The following is a 17,238-nucleotide window of genomic DNA, read 5'->3' on the forward strand; positions in this document are numbered from 1 at the left end:
TTGCCAGAACGTGACTGTGTTCAGCCATGAACTGCCTCAGGAACTCTGGCTCCGGATTTTGCCTCAAGGTTGACTCCTGAAGCCTTTTCCATAACTGGATGTAGCCACAAGGCAGTGGAGGTTTAGGATCAGAGTTTTCCTTCTCTCAGATGAGCTGCCTTCCCAGGCCAACGGGTCCCATCTACCCGGTGGCTGTTTAGTCGCCTCTTACGACAAGTACAGCCAAACTGAGGGCCTATTCTTATCCCCAGCCCTCAGGGGAAAAGTATCTCATCTATCTATCTATCTATGTGTGTGTGTGTGTGTGTGTGTGTGTGTGTGTGTGTGTGTGCTGTCTGCACTTGTCATACTTTTCCTTTTTTCTTCTCAGTTATTTACTTCTCAACAGTTGATTTCATTTCCCTCTATGCTTCAAATTCAGAAACCATTACATCATTTCTTTCTGTGGTGTACAGAGAGAAAGTCAATGAGTGGTATCCAGTTATTCATAAATGTAGCTACTGACTTCTTTAAGTAAAATCATCAGTTATTTTTTGTTAAAATTTTCATCTTCTGCTTATTTATCTTCAAACCTGCTAATAGTCCAAACTCCTTCAATTTAATCAACCACAATTCAATATACTTCGTAGGTTTTTCTAATATCAATACTACATCATCTGCAAAGGCTCTTAACTTTAAAACCTCATTCTCAATCTTCACTCCTTATACTCTTTCATCATGTCTAAAGTTCCTGTTCAATGCTTTCAATATAAACAAAAATGGTGATAAAGGACATCCTTGTCTTGTTCCCTTTTGAATTTCAAATAATTTTGTCAACTCTCCGTGTACAACCACACATGCAGATTGTGCAGTAGAAATTCATTTTATCCATTTAACAAAGAGCATAAGAACATGCCCCACTGGATAAGGCCATAGGCACATCTAGTTCAGTTTCCTGTATCTCACAGCAGCCCACAAAATGCCCCAGGGAGCACACCAGATAACAAGAGACCTGCATCCTGGTGTCCTCCCTTGCATTGGCATTCTGACATAGCCCATTTCTAAAATCAGGAGGTTGCACATACACATCATGGCTTGTAACCCATAATGGATTTTTCCTCCAGAAACATGTCCAATCCCCTTTTAAAGGTATCCAGGCCAGATGCTGTCACCACATCCTGCAGAAAGGAGTTCCACAGACCAACCACACGCTGAGTAAAGAAATATTTTCTTTTATCTGTCCGAACCCCCCCCCCACTCAATTTTAGTGGATGTCCCCTGGTTCTGGTGTTATGTGAGAGTAAAGAGCATCTCTCTATCCACTTTATCCTTCCCATGCATAATTTTGTATGTCTCAATCATGTCCCCCCTCAGGCATCTCTTTTCTAGGCTGAAGAGGCCCAAACGCTGTAGCCTTTCCTCATAAGGAAGGTGCCCCAGCCCAGTAATCATTTTAGTCGCTGTCTTTTGCACCTTTTCCATTTCCACTATGTCTTTTTTGAGATGTGGTGACCAGAACTGGACACAATACTCCAGGTGTGGCCTTACCATCAATTTGTACAACGGCATTATAATATTAGCCATTTTGTTCTCAATACCTTTTCTAATGATCCCAAGCATAGAATTGGCCTTCTTTACTTCCGCCACACATTGGGTTGACACTTTCATTGACCTGTCCACCACCACCCCAAGATCTCTCTCCTGATCTGTCACAGACAGCTCAGAACCCATCAGCCTATATGTGAAGTTTTGATTTTTTGCCCCAATGTGCATGACTTTACACTTACTGACATTGAAGCGCATCTGCCATTTTGTTGCCCATTCTGCCAGTTTGGAGAGATCCTTCTGGAGCTCCTCACAATCACATCTGGTCTTCACCACTTGGAAAAGTTTGATGTCGTCTGCAAACTTTGCCACCTCACTGCTCACCCCTGTCTCCAGGTCATTTATGAAGAGGCTGAAAAGCAACGGTCCCAGGACTGATCCTTGGGGCACTCCACTTTTCACCTCTCTCCATTGTGAAAATTACCCATTGACACCCACTCTCTGTTTCCTGGTCTTCAACCAGTTCCCAGTCCAGGAGAGGACCTGCCCTCTAATTCCCTGACTGTGGAGTTTTCTCAGTAGCTTTTGGTGAGGGACCGTGTCGAATGCCTTCTGAAAGTCCAGATATATAATGTCCATGGGTTCTCCCGCTTCCACCTACCTGTTGACCTTTTCAAAGAATCCTAAAAGGTTTGTGAGGCAAGACTTACAGAAGCCATGCTGATTCTCCCTCAGCAAGGCCTGTTCGTCTATGTGTTTTGAGATTCTATCTTTGATGAGGTATTCCACCATCTTACCTGGAATAGATGTTAGGTTGACCAGCCTATAGTTTCCCGGGTCCCCCCTCTTTCCCTTTTGAAAGATTGGTATGACATTTGTTATCCTCCAATCCTCTGGCACCATGGTCATTTTGAGGGACAAGTTGCATATTTTAGGCAAGAGATCGGCAACTTCATTCTTCAATTCCTTAATAACTCTTGGGTGGATGCCATCCAGGCCTGGTGACTTACTGATCTTTAATTTATCAATGAGGTTTGAAACATCTTCTCTTTCAACCTCTATCTGACTTAATTTCTTGGTCAGGAGGGGCTGTTTGGGCAGTGGTATCTACCTGGGGTCTTCTGCCGTGAAGAAACTCATTTAATTTTTCTGCCACCTCTAAGTCTCCTTTTAACTCCTCTTTCCCTCCCTCACCATTCAGAGGGCCAACCACTTCTCTGGCGGGTTTCCTGCTTCTAACATATTTGAAGAAGCTTTTATTATTCCCCTTAATGTTGCTGGCCATGTATTCCTCATAGTCTTGCTTGGCCTCCCGTATCACCTTCTTACATTTCTTTTGCCACAGTTTATGTTCCTTTTTATTCTCTTCATTAGGGCAAGACTTCCATTTACAGAAGGAAGCTTCCTTGCCCTTTACGGTCTCTAAAGGAATCTCCAAAATCCAACTTTTCTAAAACTTTGATTAAAAATGTCCAACTTAAATTATCAAAAACTTTTTCAACATCCGAAAATATCAGGGTCAACTGCTTAACTATGGATTTATCAAAATATTCTATTAAATCATGTACAATCAAGTGCCTTTTAGGCAAAAGAAACCCACATGGATCTTCATGTATAAATTTTTGCAGTAAACTTCTTTATTCTTTCTGCTAATATTGTTGTAAATATCTTACAGTTGTTATTCAGTAGAGATGTCAGTCTATAGTTTTTTATCTCCTCTAAGTCTTGACTTTCTTTAGAAATCAAAGTTATATTTGTACCTTTCCAAGTGTCTGGCATCTTCCCCTTCTGTTCACATTGTAATTTGCAATGGTATACTTAGAGGCAAGCTGCCTCTCCACAGCGCTCCTGGGCGCTCCTCCTGGCGGGGTGGGGTGAGGACGAGGCTCCGAGGCATTTGTCCCCCCTAGGTACGCCAGTGGTCATGAGGCAATTTTTTGTGCCTTGTGAAATATTAAAAAAAAAAACTTTGCAAGCATCATAGCCAAGTTTGCTGAAGAAAATTACAGCATAAGGTAGTCTGGATGTAGAGACTGCTTTTGTGGAGAGAATGCTAACCTGTGGTATAAGGTAATCGTCATACTCCCATGTCACATTTTCTTCCAGTAACTGGCATGCCACCGATCATGTGTGAACCCAGTTTGAGCATTTTGTCTGATCTGGAAGTTCTTGCTCTCCAGTTCAGCCTTCTGAGTACCTTTGTAATTACTGTTAAGCAGTGATTCCTTCCCATACTGTGGATCAGGACCCAATTTTTGGTGGGTCACAAAACTGACAGCCAGTTTAGGCTATGTGCATCAAGTGTTAATACACACTGCTACTCAAGGGGTATCAAGTGTTTACAAACTGCTACTCCATCCTCAACAATCTCCCTTTCTGCCCCTCCACTCCTGCATCATCCCCTGGGGGCTGGGGATAAGAACAGGCCCTCAGCTCGACTGTACATGTCATAAGAGGCGACTAAACAGCCACTGGATAGATAGGACTCGTCAGCCTGGGACAGCAGCTCATCTAAGAGAAGGAAACTCTGACCTCAAACCTCCACTGCCTTGTGGCTATATCCAGTTGTGGAAAAGGCTTCAGGTATCAACCTCGAGGCAAAATCAGCAGCTGGAGTCCCTGAGGCAGTTCGCGGCTGTATACAGTCACGGTCTGGTAACTCCTGCGACGCTGCTGGAACCAACCGTATTGGCTTCTAACTTTCCATTGGACCATTCCAGCGACGTGGAGAGGGGGGATTTGCTGCATGGGTAACAGCCTATCCTCCATACCTACTTTACCCAGGCTTTCCACTCTGAAGTGGACACTCCAACTTCACCATATGGTATCGGCACAACACGGGAAGCAGCAGTTTACCAGTTATAAGTATTCGCTCGATTGGCATAGAGCGTGACGCCAGGGGCTGCTTCCGACGGTGGGAGAGATCACTGCCTCTCATTGGGCAGCTACCGCCCACCTTAAGCTGGGAAGTCCCCAGTGAGTAAGGTGCTGCCTCGCCACCGTCTGTTAACCTCATGGGGTTATGCATGGGGTTTAGGATGAAAACCGACAAGTGGATCGACAACTCTGCACCGTGCAACAGAAAAAAGAAAACTTCTGCCCTAAAGCTGGGCACCTGGAACGTTAGGACAATGACAGCTGGCTTTTCTGATGACCTGCAAGAAATAGACGAGGCACGCAAGACAGCTGTCATCAACATGGAGCTGAGCAGACTGCAGATGGACATCTTCGCCCTTCAAGAGATGAGGCTGCCAGATTCAGATCTGTCAGGGAGAGAAATTTCTCATTTTTCTGGCAGGGAAAGCCACCAAACGAGACCAGGGAACATGGTGTTGGCTTTGCGGTCAGAAATACCCTGCTGGAATCTATCATCCCACCTGCTGTGGGAAGTGAAAGAATTTTGTCCCCGCAGCTCCACTCATCAGCAGGACCTGTCACTCTCATCAGTGCATATGCACCAACTCTGTCGTCTCCAGCATAAGCCAAAGACAAATTCTACGATGACCTGGCCACCACTATCAAGAAAATCCCCATAAAAGAGCCATTGTTCATCCTCAGCGATTTCAATGCTAGAGTTGGTGCTGATCACAGTTCATGGCCCACTTGCTTAGGTCAATTCAGCATTGGGAAGATGCACGAAAATGGCCAACGCCTGCTAGAGTTTTGCTGCCATCACAGTCTCTGTGTCAGCAACACATTCTTCAATACGAAGTCCCAACATAGAATCTCTTGAAGACACCCAAGATCAAAGCACTGGCACCAGCTCGACCTGATTCTCACCAGATGCTCCAGCCTTCCCAGCATCAAGATCACATGCAGTTATCAGAGTGCTGCCTGCGACACTGACCACTTCCTGGTGTGCAGCAGAGTGAAACTGCAAACAAAGCGACTCTATCGCACAAAAAAGGGAGGAAGACCTTGCATTGATACCAGCAAGACCCGGGATGAGAGAAAAGTGGAGGAATTTGCACAAACGCTTGAGGAATCTCTTCCAGGCCCGGCTGATGCAAATGCATCCAACAGATGGGAACATTTCAAGAATGCCGTTTACAACAACGCCTTGTCCATATTCAGCAAGAAGACCAACAAGACGGCAGACTGGTTTGAAGCCCACTCTGAGGAGTTGACACCAGTCATTGAGGAAAAGAGGAGAGCTCAAGCAGCATACAAGGCCTGTCCCAGTGAGTGCAACCTGCAGGTCCTTCGAGCTGCTCACAGCAAAGTCCAGCAGATTGCCGGGAAATGTGCTAACAACTACTGGCTCCAGTTTTGTTCCCAGATACAGATAGCAGCTGACACGTGCAACATCAAGGGGATGTATGATGGTATCAAGCAGGCCCTAGGTCCAACACAGAAAAAAATTGCCCCTCTGAAGTTTGCTGCAGGTAAGGTCATCCAGGATAGGGCACAGCAGATGGAATGCTGGGTGCAGCACTATGAGCTGTATTCCAGAGAAAATGTAGTCACTGAAGCACTGAACAACATTGAGTGCCTGCCTTTGTTGGAGGAGCTTGACAGTGAACCAACCCTGGAAGAACTTCACGTGGCCCTGGACTCCCTTGACTCTGGCAAGGCACCTGGGAAAGACAGCATCCCTGCTGAAGTCCTAAAGTGCTGTAAAGAGATCATCACCACTGAGCTGCATGAAATCCTCTGTGTCTGCTGGAGAGAAGGTGGAGTACCTCAGGACATGAGGGATGCAAACATCATCACGCTGTACAAGAACAAAGGCAACAGGGGTGACTGCAATAACGACCGTGGCATCTCTCTCCTTAGCATTGCAGGAAAGCTGTTTGCCCAAGTTGCACTAAAGAGGCTCCAGGTACTTGCAAAGAGTGTCTATCCAGAATCGCAGTGTGGATTCCGAGCCAACGGATCCACCACTGATATGGTATTCTCCCTTAGAAAGCTGCAGGAGAAATGCAGGGAACAAGGACGGCCACTCTTTATAGCCTTCATAGATCTCACAAAGGCTTTCGACCTGGTCAGCTGGGACTGCCTCTTCAAGATTCTCCCCAAGATCGGATGTCCACCCAGGCTCCTCAGCATCATCAGGTCTTTCCACAAGGACATGAAGGGCACTGTAGTCTTTGATGGCTCCACATCAGACCCCTTTGACATCCAAAGCAGAGTGAAGCAGGGCTGTGTTCTTGCACTGACCTCGTTTGGGATTTTCTTCGCTGTCCTGCTGAAGCAGGCCTTTGGAACTGCAACAGAAGGCATCTATCTCCAGACCAGATCAGACGGAAAGCTCTTCAACCTCTCCAGACTGAGAGCAAAGTCCAAAGTCCAGCTGAAATGTCTGCGTGACTTCCTCTTTGCCGACGATGCAGCTGTCACCGCCCACTCTGCCAAAGATCTCCAGCAGCTCATGAATTGTTTTAGCAAGGCCTGCCAAGACTTTGGACTGACAATCAGCCTGAAGAAAACACAGGACATGATTCAGGATGCGGACTCACCTCCCTGCATTACAATCTCTGCGCATGAACTGGAGGTTGTCCATGACTTTGTGTACCTTGGCTCAACAATCTCCGACACGCTTTCTCTTGATACCAAGCTAAACAAACACATTGGTAAAGAAGCTACCATGTTTTCCAGACTCACAAAGAGAGTATGGTCCAACAAGAAGCTGACAGAACAGACCAAAATCCAGGTCTACAGAGCTTGCATCTTGAGTACACTTCTGTACTGCAGCAACTCATGGACTCTTCACTCACAACAGGAGAGGAAACTGAAAGCTTTCCACATGCGCTGCCTTATAATCTTTAATGTTTACATGAATAGTAAAATGATAGTATATCTGTTGATAATGTGTACTCATTAATATAACCACCAAATGTTTTTGGAAGGGCGCAATCCTAACCAACTTTCCAGCACTGACATAGCTGTGCCATTGTGCTGTGCACTGCATCCTGCAGTGGGGAGGCAGTCAAGGGGACCTCCTCATGGTAAGGGCATGTTTGTTACCTTACCTTGGGACTGCATTGTGGCTAGGTCAGTGCTGGAAAGTTGGTTAGGATTGCGCCAGAAATGTCCTTCTATGTGGCCACCAGATGTCAGTCTTAATTCATACACTTATCAACGCCTAATATTGAGTTGTTTTATGCCAAGGATTGGGACGGCCAGGCATTTGAAACAACAAATTATTTTGTCTGTCCACAACCTTTAGAACCGGAAGTGTTTCTCAGTCTCCTTCCCAGATGTTTTGAATTCTTTAATCCCTCAAGAATGTCAACAATCAACCATCCACATGTTAGAGAGGCAGTAAAAAAAATCCATAAAAATAACTTGGAATCACTCCTCCATACAAACTTTCTTCAAATCATCCCCACATAAATTTACTACTGCATAAATTCCAGTTTGTATGCGTAAGTCTGTTTTCCTTTTCTACCTCAAATTCTTTCCCCTTTAAATAAGCATTTGCTCCAATTAATTTCATCTTATCTTGGGTGCCACGAGATAGTTTCTGTAAATGTTAAATCTCCTCTTGCAAAAGTAAGGATGCAATCCAAAGGTTCAGTATAAGGCACTTTTGTACCATTGCGGCAGGAGGTAGGCTGGTGCACGGATGTGTGCCCGCCTATGGAGGCTGAATTCAGCTCTGGTGTGCCAGTGCCAGGTACATTCGCCCCGGGCTAAGTTGCACAACACAGAGGTCTGGGGAGGGTGGTATGGAGGCATTCCAGGGCAGCGGGAGGGAGGGAGGGTAGTGGCAAGCAGACCTGTGGGCAGACCGGGCCTGGGAGGAGGGAGCCAGGATGCGGCACTTAGGTGGGATTCTAACCCTTCTCCTGGCAGCCTAGCCTAGTGCCAGGCCACTCAGACCTGCACCACCTCTTTAGGTGGCAAAGATCCAAGTAGCCCCATTTGTCCCCTTCCCCTGGGGAAAGCCCCAGGCCCCATAATGGGGCTTCTTAAGCCCCATTACTTACTTACTTACCAGACCCTGCAGCAGTCTCCCAGGGATGCGGGGAACCATGCGTGACCATCCACAGGGCTCCCCAGCCTCCAGAAAGTGAAAGTGGAGCCCCGGGGATGAGCGAGCAGGGAGAGGGAGGCGGGGCTAGGATCCGGCAGTTATGCCGGATCCCAACCCCCGTTCCCAGGGAGAATAGAGAGGCTTCAAGTCACTCTGCTCTCTTCAAACTTGTGCCACTTCCAGACAGTGGCGTCACTAGGGGCAACATCACCAGCGCATCACCCCTGATGCAGTGGGCGGGGCAACATCCCAGGTGGTGGGCATGGTAATGTACCATCACTCCGCCCCCACTGGTTTTTTGGCTGTACCTTTTGATAGAACAAAGATAGAACACTTTCTGCATGAAATTATGCATTGATTGATATAACATGATGGTATTATTCTTCCAAATTATGATTTTAGTGATTTTGGTCACCAGCGGTGTCACCCCCCCCCCCAGCGTGTCAATTTACTAACACCTTATTGCAGCAGTCCTCAAACATTTAGCACTGGGACCCACTTTTTAGAATGACAATCTGTCCAAGACCCATCAGAAGTGATGTCATGGTGCAAGTGACATCATCAGGCAAATTAAAATATATCAGTATAAATAATTAAAGTAAAACAAATAATTAAATAAGCGGAAGCCAGCCCTGATCCACCAAGTGCATTTCCTCTGTAGCCTGCCTGCAATAACACCCCCCTCCAAAATCAGTAAGGTTTTCAGCCCTACCCAGTGCCCAGTTCAATTTAAGAACTTCTGTTTAAACCAGATCACTGTCAGGATCCACCTGGCTTTGCAAGTCTCAAAAAGGTTCACCTTATCAGCTGAAGCCTCTGTTTTGATCATTTTCAGTGGGGGGGGGGGGAAGAGGTTGCCTTCTGGAGCATTTGTTCAGCTCCAGGTGCATAGGATCAGGACCATTCTGGTAGCCTTGCACCTTCACCTAATCTTCCACAGCAGCCAAGGCACATTTGCTTACTCGCGAGTAAACGCAACCATGAGGCTTAGTTTTGCTTTCCATAGGGCTCAATACATTCATCTGCTTGGAGGGAGGGACTTCCTTCTCAGGTGTTTTTGGGGGCTGCATTCATTGGATCAGGACCATTCTGGTGTCATTGAATTCCTCTCAGCCTGCCCTTTCCGACGGACTAAGGCAAGTTCGCCTACGCACAAGTAAATATGCGATACGGCTCACTTTCCATAGGGATCCATGCATTTTTTGTTCTCCAGTTTCTGGCTATAGCTTTTGATAGAAAGGAGATATTCCACTCTGTTTTTTGCATTGCATTCCACTCGAAATGCCGCATCCAACAGTATATAATATGATGGGGTTACTCCTAACCACTGCAAATTTAGCGTGTCAAGCCCCCTGTGCATGTCACACACACACACCCCCGTGCGCGTCACCCGGTGCGGCCCGCAACCCCCTAGCGACGCTGCTGCTTCCAGAGGTGGCGCAAGGCTGAGGAGACCTATAGGGGCCAGCAGAACTTACCCAGGGGTAAGGGGAAAAGTTTCCCCATGCCTCTGGCTAAGCTATTTTTGACCACATTCCTGTGCTGGATACAACACAAGCCTCCTGGCTTGCCTGTTCCAGTGCAGAATAGGATTGCGCCCATAGTAACACATCCTGGAAGGAAACGATAAGTTCACTTTGTGTCTCTAGGATAATGCAACCTGGTAATCCTGTCATGTATCTTTTCATTGTATCTAGCGTTTAGAGCAGCCATTTTCAACCACTATGTCATGGCACATTGTTGTGCCACAAGTGGTTCACAAATGTGCCACAGGAATTTGAGGGAAGGTCATTTATTAGTAGGGCCAATGGGATGTGAGCCCCCCACTGGCAGCATGGAGGAGGCAGGGAGGAGGAAGGCGTTCTAGGGCAGGGCGAGGGCGGGTAGAGGGTGGTCCCTCCAGGAAGAAGGCAGGGAAGAGGGAGGCGGGGAGAGGGACCCCCGTTCCTGAGCAGCATGGAGCAACTTCAAGCTGCTTCACTCTCCTCTGACCTGTATCATCCTGCTTGAGCAAGAGGAATTCCCTTCATTCATACCCAAGTTACCCATTTACACATTAAAAACAAACACCTCCAAGTTACACCTTTATCCCCAAACATTTTACCTACATGTAAAAAACTTTATGATATACTTAAGAAGGTTTGCTAAGGAGGTTTGGCTAGCAAATTGTCATTCTAATGACATAGTTCTAATGACACATGGGCTGTGTCAGAGAGTGTGTCCACATGCTACTCACAAGAACTGCTGCTCACAGACAACTGGACAGGTCGCTATTATCTCATGGTTTGTACTCTTTCACTTCTCTCCCCTCCCCCCATTTTCCCTCTTTCTCCCCATCTTTAAAGATTAGCATCTGGGGTTGGAAGAGCAGGGACCCCTAAAAATTCTTCCCTCAAGCCCCCTTTTGCAGATTTCTTCAGATACACCAAATACATTCTTACTACACTGCACTCACCACTCTACTCTAATTAGGACATTACAGTAGTTATGTATTAGTTCTTTTTGGGTATCTATTTTGTATTCTTTCTTAATAAAACTACCTTTTACTGGAAGTATTTCTCTCAATCTCTTCTTTAAGGAAAGAGAATCTGCACAATGCTGATTTGTTTATCCATTCTATGTTCCAATAGGGCTGTGATATAATTTCCCTAAAATTAGTTCTTTTGGTAACAGTTCTTCCCTTTCTTTTATAATCAAGGATTATTCAGTTAAACTGATAGATGGAAAATTTGCATCAGAGAGAGCAAGGTCTTCATGCAGCACACAATCAGTCTGTGGAATCCATTGTGACAAAATGTAGTGATGGTCATTAGCTTGGATAGTTTTAAGAGGGGATTAGACAAATTCACAGTAATCAGCCTCTATTCACAATAACTCTATACTACCTCCAGGTTCAGCAGCAGTATGCTTTTAAATCCCAAACGCAGGGAAGCAACTGTCAGAGTGAAGTATGCCCTTTTCTCTGACCTGTGGGCATCCCAGAGGCAGCTGCTGGGGCACTGTAGAAAAGAAAATGCTGGATGCGTGTTTGAACAGATCCAAAAGGCCTTTTCTTACATAATATTTGGCTCTTTCATGTTAACATACTTAGGGTCCAATCCTAATTGCGTCTAGCGCCAGCACTGAGCTCCAGCACCCGTGCTGGTGTCATAAACATGCCGCAAAACACTTATATGACACCCTGTGAGAAGTCTGCACTGGTGCCAGCCCAGCGCCAGTTGGCACTCAGCTCGGTGCTGGCCAGAGGATGCCAAGGGTACAGTAAGAGCTCCGGACAGCACTGAGGACATTGGGGGCAGGGGAAGGCATTCTGGGAGGGGGGGCAGTACTAGTTTTTGGATGGGACAATCAGTTTCATACTAACGAATTAAAAACAATTGTTTAATTTGATGCATGATTTTCAAAGCAAGTTTCTTTTATTTCAGCACAGTTTTGTGTGGTTTGTTATTTTTAATGCAAGAACAATTCATACATTTTATAAAGACACAGGTGGAACTCCCCAGGATATTCTGAAACCCAAGCCATGACTGAGATGCAAGAGGCTGTTCCTACTCTATGCACCCCTCTCCCCAGTTTGGTGTTCAAATAGATTTTCATCATTACCATGGTTGGTACCTTACCCTTAGAATGGCCACTATACCCTGCTTGAGAAACGGCTTCAGGTCAGGCTATTGAAATATAAACCTATGAACTACTTTTTATCCAGAAACGCTCCATAAAGCAGCTTACAATTATTAGGCAATACAATGGCAAATTTAAGACAGTAGCAATAAACAGAACTCAGTCAGCATCAGTTATTGCAAATCTGATCATGAATGATAATAGCATGTGTTGAACTCTTCTTCAGCATATAATACTAATGGTGTGGAAATCCAGGCAGTGGCCTTTCTATGGGACCAAGGATGATGAAAGCCAGAGGGGGGCAGACCTAAAGTACCCAAGAGAGACTTTTACTATAAGCTAAGGTCCATCAATGAGAGGCAGATGCTCGGGGCAGTCAGGTGTAAAGCAGTTGCTCAGGGGCAGAGACAATTACCAATTGACCTCATGAGACATACAAAGGGATAACTTGAATATATATTAAGTACAACTCTATTTCGGAGTTATTATAGAGCAGGAATTCTAACACAGGACTCCTAACCTGGCCAGCACACTTGCACAAAGATCTGATCAAAAGCAATCAATTTATGATTGTTTTACAAATGAGGCTGAGAGAAGCAATTACCACAAGGCCAGTCATGGCAGAGAATGCTTTTATTTACCTGCTATTGTTAAACCTTGAGGAGTCAGAAATCCTTGCCAATCTACTGCAGATCTACCAGATCTTCTGTCCGCTTCTCCTACAGACATATTGGCAACCTTCCGTCTCGAAAGACTATGGTATCGTGCTCTGAAAGGTTGTTCTGGAACAGCGTCTAGTGTGGCTGAAAAGGCCAATTCGGGAGTGACAGTCCCTTCCACACCGGGAGCAAGTGCAGTCTGTCCCTGGTCTGTCTCCCTGCCTATGGGCCTTCCTTCTTTGCCTCTTTGCCTCAGTCTGTTGGCCAAGTGTCTCTTCAAACTGGGAAAGGCCATATGATAGCTCCACATCCAGATAGCATATGAAGGACTCCAGTGGGGATGCTCTGCCTCACCTGCAGAGGGTGTGGGTTGTGGGCCTTATATGATGGCAGTGCTTATCAAAGGACTTCAGTGGGGAGGCACTGCCTCACCTGCATAGTGCATGGGCTGGGGTACTTGGGTGCCTCACATGGTGGCAGTGCTTTTCAAAGGACTCCAGTGGGAAGGCTCTGCCTCACCTGCAGAGCGTGTGGGCTTTGGGTGCTTTGGGGCCTTATATGGTGGCAGATCTTTTCAAAGGATTCCAGTGGAGAGACTCTGCCTCACCTGCACAGCACATGGGTTGGGATACTTGGGTGCCTCATGTGGTGGCGGTGCTTTTCAAAGGACTTTGGTGGGGAGGATCTCCCTCACCTGTCTCACCTGCAGAGCACGTGGGTTGTGGGTGCTTTGGGGCCTTATATGGTGGCGGAGCTTTTCAAAGGACTCCAGTGGGGAGGCAGGTGAGGCTGAGCCTCCCCAGGCCCCTGTTGTTGACCTATACTAGCCTACCACACGACTAAGGCATAGTCTCCTCTGGAGGAGAAGGGCGGCTCAGGACCCTAAACACCAGCAGGTTCTAAGTCTCCCTCCCGCCTCCTCCCCTCACGCTCAACATCCTGGCTTTGCTCCCCTCTAGCGAACTGCCCTTACGGGCTCCACCCTCCCACAATGCTCAGCAGCCACAACCTACCTCGCGCATGCGCACTTCCTCCCCGCGCGGCCTGCCTTGATTTTCTTCTCGCCCCCTCCCTCTTAACCAACCTTCGCCAGGAAAGGGCGGGGCCACGTTCCCCCTCCCCGCACCCGAACCCTGTCCGGTCTCCCCGCTTCTTTTCCAGGATTGGCTGAGGTGCAGGCGCCGGCCCAATCACATTGCTTTCGCCGAGGCCTAAGCCCGCCTCTCCCCTGTGGAACCCGCGCGCCGATTGGCCAAGCGCTTCGTCCAATCCGCGCTCTCCCAGGGACCGCGTCGCACACGCCTCTGCGCTGCTCCGCCGCTCTCTATTGGTCGCGGTTGCCGTCGCTCGCACCGACGAGGGCGAAGTTAGGTTGCGGCGGGGTAGGTTGCAGTCGCGGGGCAGTGTCGGCGGTGCTCACGGGAGGAAGCCTGAGGAGAAGGCCCAGGCAGGCGAGGCGAGGCCGAGCCGGGCCGAGCCAGCAGGGCCGCCTTCACCTCTCTTTGCCCCGTCGCCGCCGCCCGCGCCGGTGGCAGCCATGACGCTGGAATCCATGATGGCCTGTTGCCTCAGCGACGAGGTGAAGGAGTCCAAGCGCATCAACGCCGAGATCGAGAAGCAGCTGCGGAGGGACAAGCGCGACGCCCGGCGCGAGCTCAAGCTCCTCCTCCTCGGTCAGTCAGGCAGGCAGGCGGGCCGCGCGGCCTCGCGGGAGCGGGCGGGGGAAGGAGCCGGGGAGCAGTCGCCTTGCCTGGCCAGCCTCGCCCGCCCCTTCCCCTTCTCAGGGGGGCAGGGTGTCGCCCCTTCCTCAGTCTTCCGGCCGTCGCCCAAGCGCTCCTCCCTCCTCTTGGGCGCGGGGGCCATGCACGTTGCCTGTGTTGGTGTGCACTGACACGCGTCACTGTGTGCATACGTTAAGGTAGGTTCACATGTTGGACACCTCAGGGATTTGTGATGGGTGGGGAGGCACTGCCTGCCCACCGGAGGCCTTTGGAAAGCGCTGCCGTCGCGTGAGGCGCACAGGCACCCACATTGCGCGTGGGTTGCGGGTGCTTGTGCGCCTCGCGTGACGGCGGCACCTTTTGAAGGCCTCCGGTGGGGAGGCACTGCCTCCGCACCCACCCGTGTCCCTGCCACATCTATATCTCTAAAGACACATACATGCAAGGCCAAACACACCCACAACGTCCTCACACACTTAGTGCCAGCACCCACTTTTTAGAATGAGAACCTGTCTGCACCCGCTGGAAGTGACATCATCACCGGAAGTGGCGTCATCAAGCAGGAACGTTTTTAACCAACGCTAAGCTCCTACCCAGGAGCAAGTCCCATTGACTATCATTGTTAAAAGAACACACACAGTCGCCGTCCTCATGCCCTTCCTGGAGGAAGGCAACGGTGAGCAGGCGTTTGGGTGCGCGGAAGAGAAAGATCAAGTTTTACATCATAGCTCAGCTATTTTCAACCACTGTGCCGTGGCACACTGGTGCGCTGCGAGTGGTTCACAGGTGTGCCACTAGAATTTGGGGAAAAGGTTATTTGTTAATAGGGCCAATGGGAGATGTGAGCCCCCACTGGCAGCATGGTGTACCTTGTCAATTGTCAAAAACCTGGTGGTGTGCCTTGACCATTTTAGTGCCTTGTCAGTGTGACGTGAGATGAAAAAGGTTGAAAATCACCTTAGTAGTTTGTTAAAAGTACAGGTCTGCAGTGTTTCTCTAAATGCAGTCACAGACCGTGGGAGCATCAGGTCTACTGTATTAAAAGTAAAGTATTGAAATGAATGGGGTCCCACCTAGAATAGGCTAGCTCAGTTTGAGAAACACTGAGGTATTGAGTTTCTCAATATTTTCAAAATATTGGGTTTTTCAATATATTCTATACACACACACACAGAAAATATTCTGCTCTTGCACAGTATAAGTCAGTGGCTCTCACACATTTGGCACTAGGACCCACTTTTTAGAATGAGAATCTGTCAGGGCCCATTGGAAGTGATGCTGTGGCCAGAAATGATATCAAGCAGGAACATCTTTAACAATCCTAGGCTTCAATCTTACCCACACTTACCCAGGAGTATGTCACATTTACTATCATTTTTAAAAGAATATGTATAGTAGCTTGTTAAAAGTACTGATTTGTTACATTTCCCCAGATGCAGTCACATACCTTGGTAGTGTCAAGTCTAATAAATTAAAAATAAAATACTGAAATGAATGGGGACCCACCTGAAATTGGCTTGCGACCCACCTAGTGCATCCCATTACACAGTTTGAGAAACACTGTAATATATTACACGTGTAACCTCTGTGTCCTGAGAGCTATACTGAGATGCACATTCATTGCTGTCTCAAAGAATGAAAGAAACTGTCCTTGAGGAAACTTGGTATCTTCCATGCATCCAAGCATCTGCTCACCTTTGCCTTCTTGCAGGAAGGGGATGAGGACAGCATCACTGTTGAGTGTCTGCCCTTCTCCCTACCACTTGTGTTCTTTTTCTGGTCAGATGCATTCCCCATGCGCCTTATTTTAAAACTTTCTATCCCACTAGTTCAGGCAAAAATCTCTTAGAGCTCAATCCTGAGTTTTCAGCAGTGGTGGTACGAGAGTACCGCCAGCACTGAGTGTTGTAAATGTGCTGTAAAGCATGCTTACAGCACCCTCCGTGCAGGGAACACTTGTGCCAACCCAGCACTGGATGAGTGCCGCCTGGAGCAAAGGAAGAGCTCTTGGTGGTGTAAGGTCTGTACAGGTGGGGGTGGGACCAGTGTAGCCCTGCAAAGCCTGTTAGGGAGCAAAACCTAACATTGTAGTTCTCAAGCCAGCAAAATAGCACAGACTTGAGAAGCCTTATTGTGGGGCTTGGAGCTTTCGGGGAGGGGGCAAAACTCCCATTCCCTCAAGGAGAACTCTGATGGCCATGGTGGCACACTGGATGTAGCGGTAGCCATTTTGGTGCCGCTGCACCTGGCAGCACTGCTGCAGTTAGGATTGGGCTGTAAAAGATGGTCTTTTAACAAAATTTTAGTTAATCTTGGCGGCATCACTTGCCTCATTCCCTGTCTGATAAGGGATAAGAGTTCCCAGCCTTAACTCATCATCCATTTGTATGGCTATTACTATAGCAATTTGTTAGGATAATTGACCAGAATAAGTATTATTTCTATAACTAGTATCTGCCACTCTCAAGCTAATAAGTCTTTCCTTCCTGTCACCTTTTTTGAGCAATTCCCACTTCATTCTGTTTTTGTCTTTCCAAGCCCCCACTTTTCTAACAGTAATTTATTAGTGCAATTTTCTGAAGTGTCTAATAGAAGTTTTATTGTTTAGCAAGGTGGATAGAAGTCCTAGAAACAAGTTCTTAGGTCTGGTGCCTGTTCCCCAACTTAATACTATAACTCTGCTACTAACAACTTTACTACTAACATGTTAAATCATGATAGTTAATGGTAATGG

General features: G+C 47.5%; 1 protein-coding gene and 1 long non-coding RNA gene across 2 annotated transcripts in view; one reads left to right on the top strand and one right to left on the bottom strand.

Moving 5' to 3' along the window:
* LOC136659392 (uncharacterized) overlaps positions 1–13,868 on the bottom strand; it is a 28,925-nt gene extending 15,057 nt beyond the window's left edge. The window contains exons 1-2 of the long non-coding RNA XR_010794840.1: positions 13,797–13,868; positions 11,389–11,502 (exon numbers count right to left, since the gene is read on the bottom strand). This is a non-coding gene — a long non-coding RNA (uncharacterized lncRNA). The remainder of the gene's footprint in view (positions 1–11,388; positions 11,503–13,796) is intronic.
* Positions 13,869–14,167: 299 nt separating this feature from the next.
* GNA11 (G protein subunit alpha 11) overlaps positions 14,168–17,238 on the top strand; it is a 33,930-nt gene continuing 30,859 nt past the window's right edge. The window contains exon 1 of the mRNA XM_066636629.1: positions 14,168–14,456. Within this exon, the coding sequence (XP_066492726.1) occupies positions 14,321–14,456 (136 nt within the window). The 5' untranslated portion in view covers positions 14,168–14,320. The remainder of the gene's footprint in view (positions 14,457–17,238) is intronic.

Source organism: Tiliqua scincoides, chromosome 8 (assembly GCF_035046505.1).
Source record: "Tiliqua scincoides isolate rTilSci1 chromosome 8, rTilSci1.hap2, whole genome shotgun sequence".
Lineage (NCBI taxonomy): Eukaryota > Metazoa > Chordata > Lepidosauria > Squamata > Scincidae > Tiliqua > Tiliqua scincoides.